Consider the following 13,830-nt stretch of genomic DNA (forward strand, 5'->3'; position numbering starts at 1 on the left):
AATTTTTTTCGTTCTGGAAAACTCACCATATCCAATCCAATTTGTAGACCCACAATATCTGTCAGACCAAACTTTTAGTTGAACTTTAAATTTCTCATGGATCAAGGCAATTTTTATTTTCTGCTTGCTTTAAGTTTTTTTAATATCATCTGGTGTCAGCAATGCCAAGATGGTTTTATTGTTAGTCCGAAAAACGGAAAATGTGAACCATCACCGCCTACAGGACCGCCAAGTCAATGTAAACGTACGTAATTTCTCAACTACAGCCTTATAAAATACAAGTAATATTAGTAGCTGAACCTTTTTAGCTGGCCGGTCGTGGTTTCCAGAATTAAAACAGTGTGTTAAATTGAGTCAAATAATGACTGGATATTTCCCAGAAAATCCTAAAGACTCTTCAAAGGACATGGAGGCTAATGGGTGTCCAAAGGGCTACACTCCACTAAATAAAATGTGTGTAAAGAAATCTAAGCAGCTTAGATACTGATTTCTCACCCAAGGGGTAACCAAGAGTTACTTGTACAACAAAGCAGATAAAGAATATTCTTCTTGACTTGATTTTTAAACTAAACAATTATAGTTTTTTTTTTAGATTTTTGTTTGATGTAGTCACAATTTTAAATAGAGAACGTAATTGTTTAACCAAACACTAATTCATTATTGTCTAAGATCAAAATGGGAAACATAAACGATAAATAAAACAAAACAGTTATATCGGACGCTTGTCACAATAAACCGCAACAATCAATGTGAAAAAAACATTCGGGTGGAAAATGAAAAACAACTTATATACGAACAGCCGTTATGCAGAAGGAAGGGAAAGTCATGGCACTTGGCCAACAAATTACAAGCCTGAGGACGTGACATTTGTCTTATGGCAAAAATATGTTTCGTTTCCAAACTTAGCTGAAAAAGATCTTTAACCTTTCCATTGCTTATTAAGCTTTAAAATTTAAACATTTATTTTACTAAACTAAACACTAAACATTAAACAGCTAACATTATAGCAATGAACACGGATGTCATATACAATTTAAGCTCGCAAATAGTTTTAGTTTAAGTTTAAGTAACACACCGAAAGTGACAGTTACTGGCGGCAATGACCGTAACTATTAACTATTTTGGAAACACCCGGAGTTGGCAAGGAATTCCTTCTCGGTGGTACATTTTGCGGTGGAAATCTGCACAAAAGGTGCGAGCTTTAGCAGCTAAAGCAGATGCGGCGGCGGAATCCGGTGGGCGTGGCATCCGGTGGCGGCGATTTGGATGCTGTTGCTTATTTGGCACGGATTTTGCGGCATTGCCTGCTGGTGGCTGTCACCGCGCGAAAGAGGTTTTTAGAAATTGAAAGTTGATGTGGGTGCCACTGCAAATGTGCGATAAACGTGCCGGAGCAGCGACTGAATGGAATTGTCAGGGGTTTTTATGAGCAAAAAAGCTGGGAAAGCGAAACCTTCTACCACACTCTTTTTTATGCCCAACACACAAATAAAGTGGTTACTGCAATAAATTTAGCTCTCGTCAAAGGCGCGCTGCGAAGAACTATTAAACTGACATTTGTTTCCCGTTCAGGGCACTCGGTGCACCAGCGATTGCTCCATTTATGCTCCTCTGCTCGGTGTTGCTGTTCACTTGCACAACGCTTTGTTTTGAAAGCCTCATAAATTGCGCATACGCCACGTTGCACCGCCGACATGGCTTCCACGCATAAATTCAACGGGTGAAACATTTGCGGACCGTGAAGCGATGTCGCAGCAAAAAAGAGACAGAAAAAGCAGTTAACCGAATGCTCCGGAGCACTTTAGAACATCCATGCGGTGCGCCAGAGGACTGGGGATTCCCAATTGACATGCACCATGCAATGGAATGCAAATTTGGCGCGCCATCTCGCTGTCCTTTTGCTGGCAAGTTCAATCCGAAAGTCACACCTACACTTTCCCCAAAATTCTGATGATGCACTCCCCGCGGATTCGGGGAAAATTTCGGCGAGAATTTTCCGCTTCGCTATGTTTCACATCTCCTTGGGGGGCGAACTCAAATATTTGCAGCCTTTGACGGTGCCTGCCAACTGTAAGCAAACTGTAAGCACCGGTGCAAAGGATAATGCGCTGAAAGTCCCTTTACTGGTCCTCTGACGTCTCAAGTGCCCGGGACTTACCTCCACTACAAAATTCACACAGGCCCATCTAGGTCAAGTATTGTCAGAGTCAGCCACATCAACGTCATTGTCATGAAAATTTCTCGTGCTAAAACTGTCACTGAAGTTCATGTCAGTCGCCGCACAGTGGGTCCAGAACCTCAAAAAACTGTGGCCACAACTCACCTGAAAAGAATGGTTTCTGACCCATCAGCAGAATGTGCAAGAACTCTGTGGAATACTTACATGGCAGCCACGAAATTGCTGGAAAACTCGGCAGGGATTCGAGTATTTTCGGACCACCATCCTTTAAAATGTTCAAATGTCCTTGACGACTGACAGTTACAGTGGCAGCACCACCGCCGCAGGAAGCCTTTGTTTTCGGGGAGAAGTTCCCCGACTCTTGAGGTGGCAAAAAAATCGTTAAATGTTGGCCATGTGCAGTGAGTAGTTGGGAATGGTCGAGGACTAATGCCAAACTGGCTAGCAAATGATTTTGTTTATGTGACGATGCCATAAAGATTAAGTGCTTACTTTTGGAAAGAGTGTTGCAAAAACATCATTATTTTTATCACCCACCTGTCACTCAGCAATGGAAAAGAAAAAGAGCTCTCATCTTTGTTGTATTTATTTTATTACTCAATTAAAATTTAGTTGGGACATTCTTGCTTTGTTTGTTCGGCTTGTATATGGTTTGCTTTCATATTCTGTTTTCCTTTCATTTATCCACATATAACTGGTGTTACCCATTTGCTTTTAAATGTAATATTTTATGCAATTTATTTGAATTTGACTTTGATCTCTAATATAAGTTCAATTATGTTCATTAGCTTGTTATTAATTCTTTGTAGTTAATTGATTTGAATTTTAAATATTTCTTTAGAGGCCTTTGTTGCCCACATGGTAACAATTCTCCCAGCCGTGGCTGAAAAAAAATATTTTCCAATTCAACTCTCTCTAATACATGTCTTTGTTTTTTGTATAGGTATATATATATGTGTATTTCAGTTTCCCTTCGGGGATCAATTGTTAAGTAGACAAATATGTAATACACTTGGTAGAAAAACAAAAATTGTGCCACCAGATTAGTTATCTTCATGTTCATTGGTTTATCAGTTATATAGAGCCCGGGGGCTGAAAAATTGTTGAGTTGACGTCTCGAAGCTGCTTCATGTTGCTTGGGTACCCCTAATTTTCCTTAATCTGAAACAACATTGAGTTTCTTTGGTTTAATCTTCATGTTCATACGCTTGTAGGTACAATTAATTTTTTACTTTTGGCATTGGCCAGACAAAATGGAAATGATTTCCCAAAAATTGTTCAGCATTTTCCTTGCATTTGTCTTTTGTTTGGTTTCGCATTTTCCTACAATAAATTTTATGGAACATCGTGCCTTTTATTTATCTTTTGTAACATTAGGTTTTTTTTTTTTTTGGAAATTTAACTTTAGTTTATTAAATTGTTAGGTTTAGTTACTGTTCTTGGGATTAATTGAAATTTTCAAAAACATAATAACATTTAATTAAACAGTAACTAACGCAATTTTACGATTCTAAAGATTAGTAATTAAACAAGACAAGCCGCAAATATATTTCCGTAAATATCGTCTAACTGCTCATCATCATTCGCAAAATGAGATCTCTTCTTTAAGTTTATTAAAGCTTCGCAAATAATACGTAACTTGCCTTTCGACTTAATTTATGTAAATATTATGAGAATCATTGGGGTCTTACCATTCGGTCTAAAACATATTCACTAAAAAGTTTACAATTGTGTGCCCTCATCTTGATTGGCCTTTTACACATTTACAATTACCAAATTTTTTATTCACTGCATTGCATTTGCATTAGTTAAGCTTCATCTGTGACTTGCCCAGCCAGGACCAACAAAATTCAACCGCCGTAGCTCCTTACTCGGGATTGGCATCCTTGCGGGTCTTGTGGCCGCGGAACGAGGCCTGAATTTTGGTAGCTGCCTTGTTGAGCTCGGGATCGGTTAAATCTATGTCCAGCTCCTCGGCCACCTTCTTAGTTATCTCCTGGATGTCCTCGTCCTCGGGCGCATCCTTGTTGACCAGCTTGCGTGCCAAGTGACCCCGGAAGGTGGACTGAATCTTCAATGCAGCATGGCACAGATCTGGAGAGAAGGGGAGAAAGAAGGATAGTTTGTGTAAATTAGTGCTCTAGTTCCGCTAAAGTGGCCACTTGGCCAACACCACGAAAAACAAAGAAGAAAAATGTAGTTTTGAACTTGTCTGGTGTTCCTCGGCCAATTGAAACCTTAGATGATACTCAAACATTGTTTTCTGTATTGTTGTAAACTTTTTTCAATTAGCTGCGGTCCTCGCGCTGGCTTCAACTGAGTTCGTATGGCTTCGCTTAAATTTATTGTTACTGTTTCCCCCAAACTATTAAATTCCCTATCTGACGGCCGCTTCGTATTTTATGGCCCAACACTGGCCATCATTTTCCAGGGATCCCAGATTGCTTGTAAAAAAGGGAAATAATCGAAATCACGAAGCGAATTATTCCCCCATCGCTGTTCAGAGTGTTTAGTACTCGCTGGATTCGACCACGTTTTCCCCGGCTAATCTCATTACGTATACGCAGTGGTGGGCACAGCGGGACGCATATATCCTGCATATATAATCCCGACCGTCGGGGACGAGCTGTACGAGTGGATGGATGAGGACTGACCACAAATTAAGCTCGCAGCTGGCCAGGATGCATGTGGTTGTGGTTAAGTCACGCGTGCGTCTCTCTACGTGCAACCTTAACTCAGTTTTCCCCGGCAAAAGCTCAGTCTAATTAGCCAGTAATTGTGTAAAAACGCCCAGGAAATACGTGTGCTTCAGGCCGCAGGAATAAACCATTAAAATATGCATAGCATTTAAGGAGACTTGCAAAAACGCGCTTTTTCTACGTTGTCAGCCGCAAGATTACATCATTGCAGCTGTCGCTTTCCCATTTTGTCATCTCTCCCATTGCTCTTGTGCATTTATGCAAATTCTGAGAAAACTCTCATTTGGAAATTTTGCTTTTTTGTTGAGATTTTGCTGCAAAAGTGCATACATTGTACTTGGCCAATTTCCGCTACGAAATCGCGCGTTCGCCTGCGGGCAAAGTTAGCCCACTTGGCCATGCAAACATTTTCAGAGGGCGGGGAAAAGTGGGTTTGTGTTAATTCGCCAAAAGTAATTGAAGTTAGGCCAAGATAAGCATTTGGCAGAGGGGAAAAGGTCCATTCCCAGGACTTATGGCATGTGCTATTTTATCAAATTACGCACACACGGCGGCTAAGCAACGTGACCCGACCGAAAGGCACGTGCCATTTGGCGCTGCTGCATTTATGTTTATTTATAAAATATTTAAAAATATCTGCAAGACGTGCAAATAGCTGTATACCGCCAGCAGCCGTGCTGTGACATTTACAGGGGCTCAGGACCGATGGGCCAGCTAGTTAGCCCGACTTAGTCGAGCTGAGCTGTTCGGTCAGTAATCAACATGCTCTCGGCTGTGCTGCAAATAGAATTCGCCCCTCACTCTTTTCCAGTTTTTTCTTGCACCTGTGGGAAAATTCGCTCTCTGTTTTGTTACCTTATTCGGCTGAAAGCCCTGCCAAACCATACACAAACAGAAAATCTGACTGAACTTTGGTTAAAGATATGATATAAATTCAAGCTTAAAGTATTTACACTTGGTTCGCTCCTTGCTCTATTCCGAAAAGTATACAAATTACTCGAAAAGGAGAAAGGTATCACACTAGAAGTTTCTAAAGTCGTCCAATTATTATGTTCTGCTTTTTCTTAGTGCAAAGTTTCTTCCGAGAGATTTGCACATGTCGCCGGCCATGCAACACATGTTAAAAGCCGATCACGTAGCCTGCGTGTCCTGTCACAGGACCGCATAAGTCCCAAATCTAAGCTACAGTGTCTGAAAACTTGTCAGCAGGCTGCATGCATGTTGCTTTTTCTGCTCGCTCCAGGCTTCGTCCTGCTATCTGCTCGGTGTCCTGATGTCCTGTCCGCTGGCGAGGCATACAAATTGAGTTTGCTTTCTTTCTGGCAAAATGTCAGTGCCGCCGTTGGGCCTAGCATGCACTTCCGGGGGCGGTTGGCACTGGGCGGGGCTGGGCACCTGGGCTGATGTGCGCCCAGGGATTTGATTTGCATGTACGGAGTCCGGGCCAATCGGTCACGTCCCACTGATTGACTGACTAACACGCTGGCCGCTTTTCGCTCTCCCAGGAGCTTGCTTAATTTGCATGCCTGTCGCTATGCTCTCGAGCATTTCTTTCAATTCAGGCAATTCTTTTTCGGTTTAAATAACCCAATTTTCAGCTTCCATTGAGCGGTAATCCTCAAAGGATATGGAATCAATCATAAGCCACATCACCTGCACTTTGCTTGCGCCCGGCCTTCGCTTCCCTTTATTGCGAATATTGCGAATATTGAGTGGGGACAACTGCGAAACTGCAGCACACGTGTGTCGCTTCTCGCCGTATTTGCCTGTCTGTGTGGGACTCAACGCTCTTGACCCACATTCCCGCACAATGCAAATTTATATTAAAACAGAGGAAAATAAAAACAAAGCGGGTCTATGATATATGGCAGTGGCTGGCGAGTGTGTGTGAGTTCCATTAGCGAAAGTGCAAATCCGTGACGTGTGCTTAGTAATTGTGTCACAAATAATAAACAACAAGAAATGAAGATAGCCTCGAGAGTCGAAGCTTATATACCCTTTCAGTCTTCACAATTGTCGAACAAAAGGCATAAGGGCTTATCATCATCGAATCAATGACAAATTTTCCATTAGTGTTTTATATTTTCATCTATTGTTCCTATGACAGCTTTATGATTTATTAGTTTATGAATGGTTTTCCTATGACTATAATATAGTCAACCGGTTTTTAGACGATCTTTATTTTCTCCGAAGGTAGCAATAGAGGGTACAAACTTAGTTTTACCTCCTCAAACGCGAAAGAATAAGTTCAAGTGGTCGCCGAAGTTCTGGTAGTTCAGCATATGCTCGTCCGTCTCCGCCTCGAACATCTTCAAGTAGGCCCAAGTGCGCACACAGACCGAGTAGAAATTGGCCAAGACCAGGAGCTTAAAGAGAATGGCCATGGCGAATTGACAGCAGAGCACATGGGTATGGCCACTCTGATCCCGTAGAGCTACGAGTAGTGCTCCGCACACCGTCAATCCAGTGCTGAACACCCAGGAAAAGACGAAGGCAACCAGGTAGGGAACCTTGAAGACCAAGAGGCGGTAGTCCAGATGAGGCTTGTCCACTCTCCCCTCCAAATATCGAGCTCCAACGAAGCTGCAACGGCAGCTGTGGTACAGCCCATATAGCAGCACCACAACCAGAACCAAAACGTAGACCTCCGTCTTCCCGTCGAGGTCGAAGAGGGTATGGTATTTGAGCTCATATCTGAGTTTCTTGGTCCAGAGCTTTGACTCCCAACGCTCGTTTGGAATCGGTATTATGGCAGCCGCGTGAAGCATTCCCCAGAGATATAGGATTGCCCAAAGGCAGCGCAGAATAACCATCGTCCCTCGGGTGAACCTGTAGTTTGTGTACTGACCAGGCATTTTGGGTAATGTTCTCCTCTCGACTCGGTTCGAAAAATTTAACGTTTTATAAATACTTCTAGCAAAACTAGAAACATTTAAAAAGAGAGTAATGACAAGTTTTCCAGTGAATACCTTAGAAAAAAAGTAAAAGTCGAAATTACTTTAAATACCCTTTTATCAAAATTTCCGGAAATATTTGCTTGATTTTGTGACAGAGAGTGTGCTGAGTTCCTTGTTTATCATCGTTGAGTCGATGTCATAATTACCATGTTAATTCGATGTCATAAATATGCACTTTAATAGCCAAGCACAGGTGATTGCCATCATGCTAGTCATGCCAAATGGCCTGTGAAATTCAAACTACCGACGCAATGTTCACCTTTAACTACATTTGGCCTACTTTTGGGGGCAGTTGCAAAGAACGACAAATTGTGACAAATGATGCACGATAATAAGCCGCTAAATAGAATTTCCAACTCAAACGTTTCCCTACGCAAGCGAAAGGAGCTTTTGCGGTTGCAAAGATTTTGTCATTCCATTTTGGCCACGTACTTTCGGCCATCTACTTTTGCTTCTTGCCCATGACCCAACAGTCATAAGACTAAGCCCATTTTTCAATTTCCGACAGAACAAAGTCTTGTGGTTTGTCCACCGCACTGCTCAGTTTTGGCCCACTTTGGACTCCTGCCTCCTTGGGTTTTCTCATTTCCATGGAGCTGTTATTGGAGCAAATAAATCTTGTGGAAGGACAAACAGTCGCCCGTTGAGAAATACTTATTGGTTTCTCTCCTGTGTACGGTTCCGGATTTTGGCAAATTTGTCTATATCTTAGTCAAATGCTCGCAGATGATGCTCTGCCGAGAAATTCAAACAGAACTTTAATTAATATTAATCCTGTGCACAAAAGCTGATTAAGGCTTATTATACATACAATATGGCCCAACCTGGCTGTGAAACTCATTAAAACTTTGCTGGATTTTAAGTAAATCCTGGCCGTAATTAACTGGATTAACACGATGGTTTAATTATGCAACGGATTGAAGCTGAAATTAGCGCAGCACAGTTTTGAATTCGTGAAATACCCACCTATTAACACAGCCATATTTTAATTTGTGACCTCATTAATTGTTTTCCCTGGGCCGGAGGCGAAATTTGCATGTCTTGACAAGCAAAGAAAATCGTATTCAAGCCAGCAATTAAATATTAACCAGGCGAATGTTATTAGAGCCTCAATAAACACGTTTGATAAAGGCCCAGCAGGCGAATTCATGAAAAGGTGCTAGCATTGTTGAAATATTTAAGGGGACCAACAAAGTCGGCGCTTGCTAAACGCTTAACGGTGGCTAAATAAATACCTGACCTCCACCTGTCACCCGAGAAACCCATATACACAGGCACATTGTGGTCCTACATTTCTTGTCTATTTTGGCCTGCTTTGCGGGACACCTGTATATATGTATCTATATATGTATATACATACATATGTTCTTGTATAAACGTATGCGGGGGTTTCTTGGGGCAGGCAAAAAATCGCCAATTCAGCGGCTGAAGCATTGTTTTTAGCCGACTCGCTGCTTATTGCGTGTTTCATGTCAATGTTGTCGTTCCTCCTTTTTGTTTCTCTTTTTCCGCATTTTTTTTGGATCCGCCTTTTTGTTCGCCCGACAAGAGAACAGCCGGAGCACTTAACATTATACTTAAATGGCTTGGCCTGACATTGTTGGTTTTTTGTGGGTCTCCCGGCGGTGTAAATGGAATTACAAGCTTGCTTAAAACCGAAAATCCAATTAGGAGAACGCGCTGCGCTGCTGTTTTATCGCAGTTGCTGATGTAGTTGATGTTGCTGCTGTTCATGTTGCTGCCGGGAGAACTAACAGCAACATCACGAAAGCTCCTTAAAAATGACACATGAATTTATGGTCATGCTCTTGATAGCCTCAAGACTGCGAGAAGCCTAACTTACACTCAGGATTATGGAAGAACGATTTAGTAACGCTTTACAAAGAGCATGCTATAAAGTTTTTATATAATATAACTGCAACTTTAACAACCTAAACAAACTTTAATTATAAAATTCGTTGAGGGTTTTTGATATTCATAAACAAACCCCGCCGCACATCCAATTAGTTTCCCAGGCAATAACATGTATCGAATTTCCAGCAAATTGGACAAACTAAGCCCAATGTTCGCTCATAATTCATCTTAATCGAATGAAATCCGCCAACAAATAACGCAGACAACCATCCGGATGCAGTTCAATTACCGTAGACTTTTGGGGAGGACTTTGGCGCAGTGTTTCGAACTGGGACTAAGTGCCATAAACAATAATTAGTGAGAGCGCCATTATGCAAACAGAATTGGGGCCAAACCAGCCACAGGCACAAAACAAATTGGACAGCAAGGCATTAGCCCAAATGCGTAGGTGAGTCGTGTCTGTGGCTCCCGGAGGTCTATCCTTTCTATTTTTCGCACAAAGGCAAGGGTTGTAACTCAAAAAGCCAGGCCAAATGCGAAATGCACACACGTACAAGAAAATATCCTTAAATGGCATTCGATTTCGTTTTTCGTGCACATGCAGAGTGTCCTTTTGTGTGCGTACGTGCATGTGTCTGCTCGCATTTGCATACCAAATGGGCTAAATCGCAGTTTTGGGCTCAAAAATTGCTTTCGCTCGGCCATATGTGAGCCTCAGTTTTTTTTTGTACCCTCCACTAAACAAAGCCCTTTGTGGTCGTTGTTTTTATTGTTTTACAATTTCGCAATACGCCGACGGCGAGTTTACAACTAGGCCAACACCATTAGCTTTTCGTGTTGGCCGCCTGCGGGCGATAACTGTGAATAATGATGAAGTTCTAACTGCTTTTCCTCGGATAAGCCGGGCGTGTCTGCGATGTTGGTTAAATGTGGGATAAGGCCGTGAAGTGGATCTAATTGTGCAGTACAGCGAGTTCAGGAAGCAGATTGTGCAACTCTTAAATTTTATGGTCTTACTCCGCTTTGAGTTTTGCAAGGGGAATCGTTAATAAAAATACTTATTTTCTTTGCCACCCCTAAAAGTCTAGACATTTGTGCCACAGTTCTGATTATGCATTTGAATAATGGAACTTATGAAAGCCGCCACTGGATCTGCTGAGATTTATGAGACAGCTCTGACTTGCCCGGTCAAAGTTTTAAAATTAACTTACCCCGGCAAGCGCCGGGTTCGGGTTCGTTCACGCCCGTTCCATTCAACGCCTCTAATTGAGTATGTGCTTGGTCACAGAGGAGAGCGGTCCTCCACACGCTCCTCGCATCCTTTGAGCTCTCAGGCGAGTCTAATTAGCCGCCGCACAAACGTACGTATGAATGGCAGGCCGCATAAGAAGGATCCGCCTTCCGAGACCCGCTCGGCAGGCACTATAATTAAGCCTATGGAGGCGGCTCACACGTGAGCTCTCGCAATGGCAGCCGTTGTCTGGCTGAGGAGCGCGGGTCCCTAATGCGGTTGCGTATACGCCCCGATGACAGCCTCTGACTTTTTAATGAGCCGGGGAGGACTTCCTCCTCGACGGGCCCTGCCCTCGACCCATTTTGCCCTAGGCAAATTATAGCTGAAAACTGTCAGCGCCTGAAGCGTCTTAATAGGGTTAAGCTGTCTTCAAGATTTTCCTTATTTATGAGCGTGGCGGATCTGTTGGGGCAGTGATTAAATAACCAATGGCTGACACCGCCAGAACTTCCCCAAAACCCCATCACTCGCAGGCGGGCTGGCAGAAACTTTCCCCATTGTCGCCGCCGAGTGACAAATATTTTTGCTGGAAATACTCGTGTATTGCGTAACACGGAAAGTTTGTATTTCGGTTGGCGGCTCGGGCGGGGGCAGCTGTAATTTCAGCTTGTATCCCCAACTGGAAGCCGAAGTTGTGTAAGCCCGCTGATTCGACGACAATGTGTGCAGGGGCGTCTACACGGCTCGGTGGGATCAGCTGGGATTGTAGCTCGGGAACTTCAAAGACGATTTTCGAGAAAGTTTCTTTGGTTCAGCATGGAGGCACTCAGAAAAACATTTTAATTAGAATTTACGAAATAAACAAAACCTCTTGGCTTTACAGAGTTAAATGATAATGTAAAACTTCTACTTCAAGTTAAGTTAACTTTTTCTTGTTGTAACAATCTATTTTTTCCGGACATCAGACAAGTTTTTATCAGTGTATAGCGCTTTCGGTTACGATAAGATCTTGGATCCCAGCCACCGCACTGGAACTTCCACTTACCCTTGTCGTTGGGATCGAATTCAGCCTCCAGCTCGGCTTTGGTTGGCTCTGCGGATGCGGCTGCCTCGGCGGCTGCGGAGGATGGGGCAGCTCCGGCGGCACTGCCGTTGTTGGTCGCAGTTTTGGTTTCCGATTTTTTCATGGTTTCTCTCACTTTGTGTCCCCGAAAGACGGCTTGGATTTTTGTTGCGGCTTTTGCTGCAATTAAAAGTGGACACAAAAACGGAAGAAATTACAAGGGGTTCAATATTTTCTTTCACTATACCTGCAGATTTTCTAAAAAATGGTTAGTCTTAAATGTTCTTTGAAAATTGTGTACTCTTCCTTTAGAGTTTGCCAAATGGTTCAAATAATGTCCTCTGAAAATTGCTATAATAAAAATTCCCATCTTGGCCAACGTCTTTTAAAGCAAAATTGTCAACACACGTATTGCGAAAAACTTTGAAACTATCTCGAATTTTCATGACTTTTTCTCGCAAAGTGTTATGGCCAACTTATGTCTCTCTTTTAATACCCCAAAAAACTGAAATGAGTTTTATGGCTTGGCTATCATGTGTTACGGTCCTCGATGACGGGCCAACTTTCGCTTTGGCACATCATCGACAGTTCTCAAAACTTCGGTTGCAGCTTTCAAACAATTAACTTCAAAGGGGTCTTCGTGCATTCCCCCTGGCCAAATGTCCCCCCCGGGCTACTCAATCGATTTTGAATCGAGCCGAGCGAGTTCTCGGAATTTTTGGCCTTTTGCCAGAGGAATGGCTTAAAGGAGGCGGGGAAAGCGGAGGGCACAGTGCAAACTCTGCTGTGCTAATAAACTTGAAGCGCAAGTTTTGCTCGGAAGGAGGAAGGAAGTGGATGAGGACGAGGAAGGAGGCTATGTGCAATAAACAAAAATATAGTGAGCATGTTCCTGTCCCCCATTTTGTGGCCCACTCCTCGTGTTCAGCTGCCTGGGTCAGCATTCATTTTTTATGGCATTTTTCACGCAGATACCGAAGAAAAAAAACCCTGCTGGCCTTGAATAAGTTATAATAAATTGACACGTAAGGCTTTCGATTCGGTTTTCCAGCCAAACACTATCAATAAGGCAAGCGAAGTCGAACGGAAAAGGGAAAGCGCTTCTAAAAAATAGTTGTTTGTGCTTGGCACAAGGTTGCTCCAGGGGGCGGTGGGGAGGAGGTAGCCGAGTGCTATCGCTAGGGTGTGGCAAGGTTGCGCTGTCAAGTGGCGAGTGCTGTGCTTTTAATAGCTGCCCACTCGGCCCTGCTATTAAATCATCGAATATCCGTATCGAGAAGCGGCCCAAACGGCATTGAGTCCTAGTTACGCTTTAAGGATTATTCCGCTTTGAAACGGTCTCCCTTTTATCGAATTCGCATCAAATAAAAACACATTCACTTCCTGCCTGGGGCTTTGCTCTTGGGAACCGTAGGACCTCCCAGGAATCTCATATATATTGCACGAGCGTTTTTATAATAAATTTCCACAAACCGTAAAAATCTTTATTTGTTTTTCGCTCCACAGAAAATGCAAATTTAACGCTGAATTCGATTTATTAATCTGCCACCTGCTACAGTTCTAGGGGCCATCGGTTTTTAGCAAAACCTACAACAATTTAAAGGCCCCTAGGCTTGCTGGAAATATTCAAGCCTTTAAATAAATATAGGTTTGGCGAATTTAAAATGCAATTGTCAAGCTAGGCAATGTTTATGTGCTTAATTTCCAGCAGCTTCCTTTCTATATTTAATTGGTTTTTCCGTTTTATTGGTCACTTTGCACAGGCTTAAACTGAACACAAAGCATCAATAAAATATAATTAGAAACTAACAGCGGGAAAATTAAAATTTATACAGCCCATTTGA

At 42.7% G+C, this 13,830-nt stretch overlaps 2 protein-coding genes across 4 annotated transcripts in view; both read right to left on the reverse strand.

The window, feature by feature from the left end:
- Nucleotides 1–2,749: 2,749 nt before the first annotated feature.
- LOC108101923 overlaps nucleotides 2,750–13,830 on the reverse strand; it is a 34,721-nt gene continuing 23,640 nt past the window's right edge. For 2 of the 3 annotated variants that reach the window (XM_017206500.2, XM_017206501.2), the window contains exons 2-3: nucleotides 11,969–12,166; nucleotides 2,750–4,273 (exon numbers count right to left, since the gene is read on the reverse strand). In XM_017206500.2, coding sequence (XP_017061989.1) covers nucleotides 4,047–4,273; nucleotides 11,969–12,166 — 425 coding nt within the window. In that variant the 3' untranslated portion in view covers nucleotides 2,750–4,046. Of the gene's footprint in view, nucleotides 4,274–11,968; nucleotides 12,167–13,830 lie in introns of those variants that run through there. The other variant, XR_001772128.1, reaches the window with a different exon arrangement.
- LOC108101924 lies at nucleotides 6,941–7,860 on the reverse strand. The gene has a single exon (XM_017206503.2). It carries the CDS (start codon nucleotides 7,731–7,733, stop codon nucleotides 7,107–7,109), a length of 627 nt encoding a protein of 208 aa, XP_017061992.1. The 5' UTR covers nucleotides 7,734–7,860; the 3' UTR covers nucleotides 6,941–7,106.

Source organism: Drosophila ficusphila, unplaced genomic scaffold (genome assembly GCF_018152265.1).
Source record: "Drosophila ficusphila isolate 14025-0441.05 unplaced genomic scaffold, ASM1815226v1 contig_414, whole genome shotgun sequence".
In the NCBI taxonomy this organism is placed as follows: Eukaryota; Metazoa; Arthropoda; class Insecta; order Diptera; family Drosophilidae; genus Drosophila; species Drosophila ficusphila.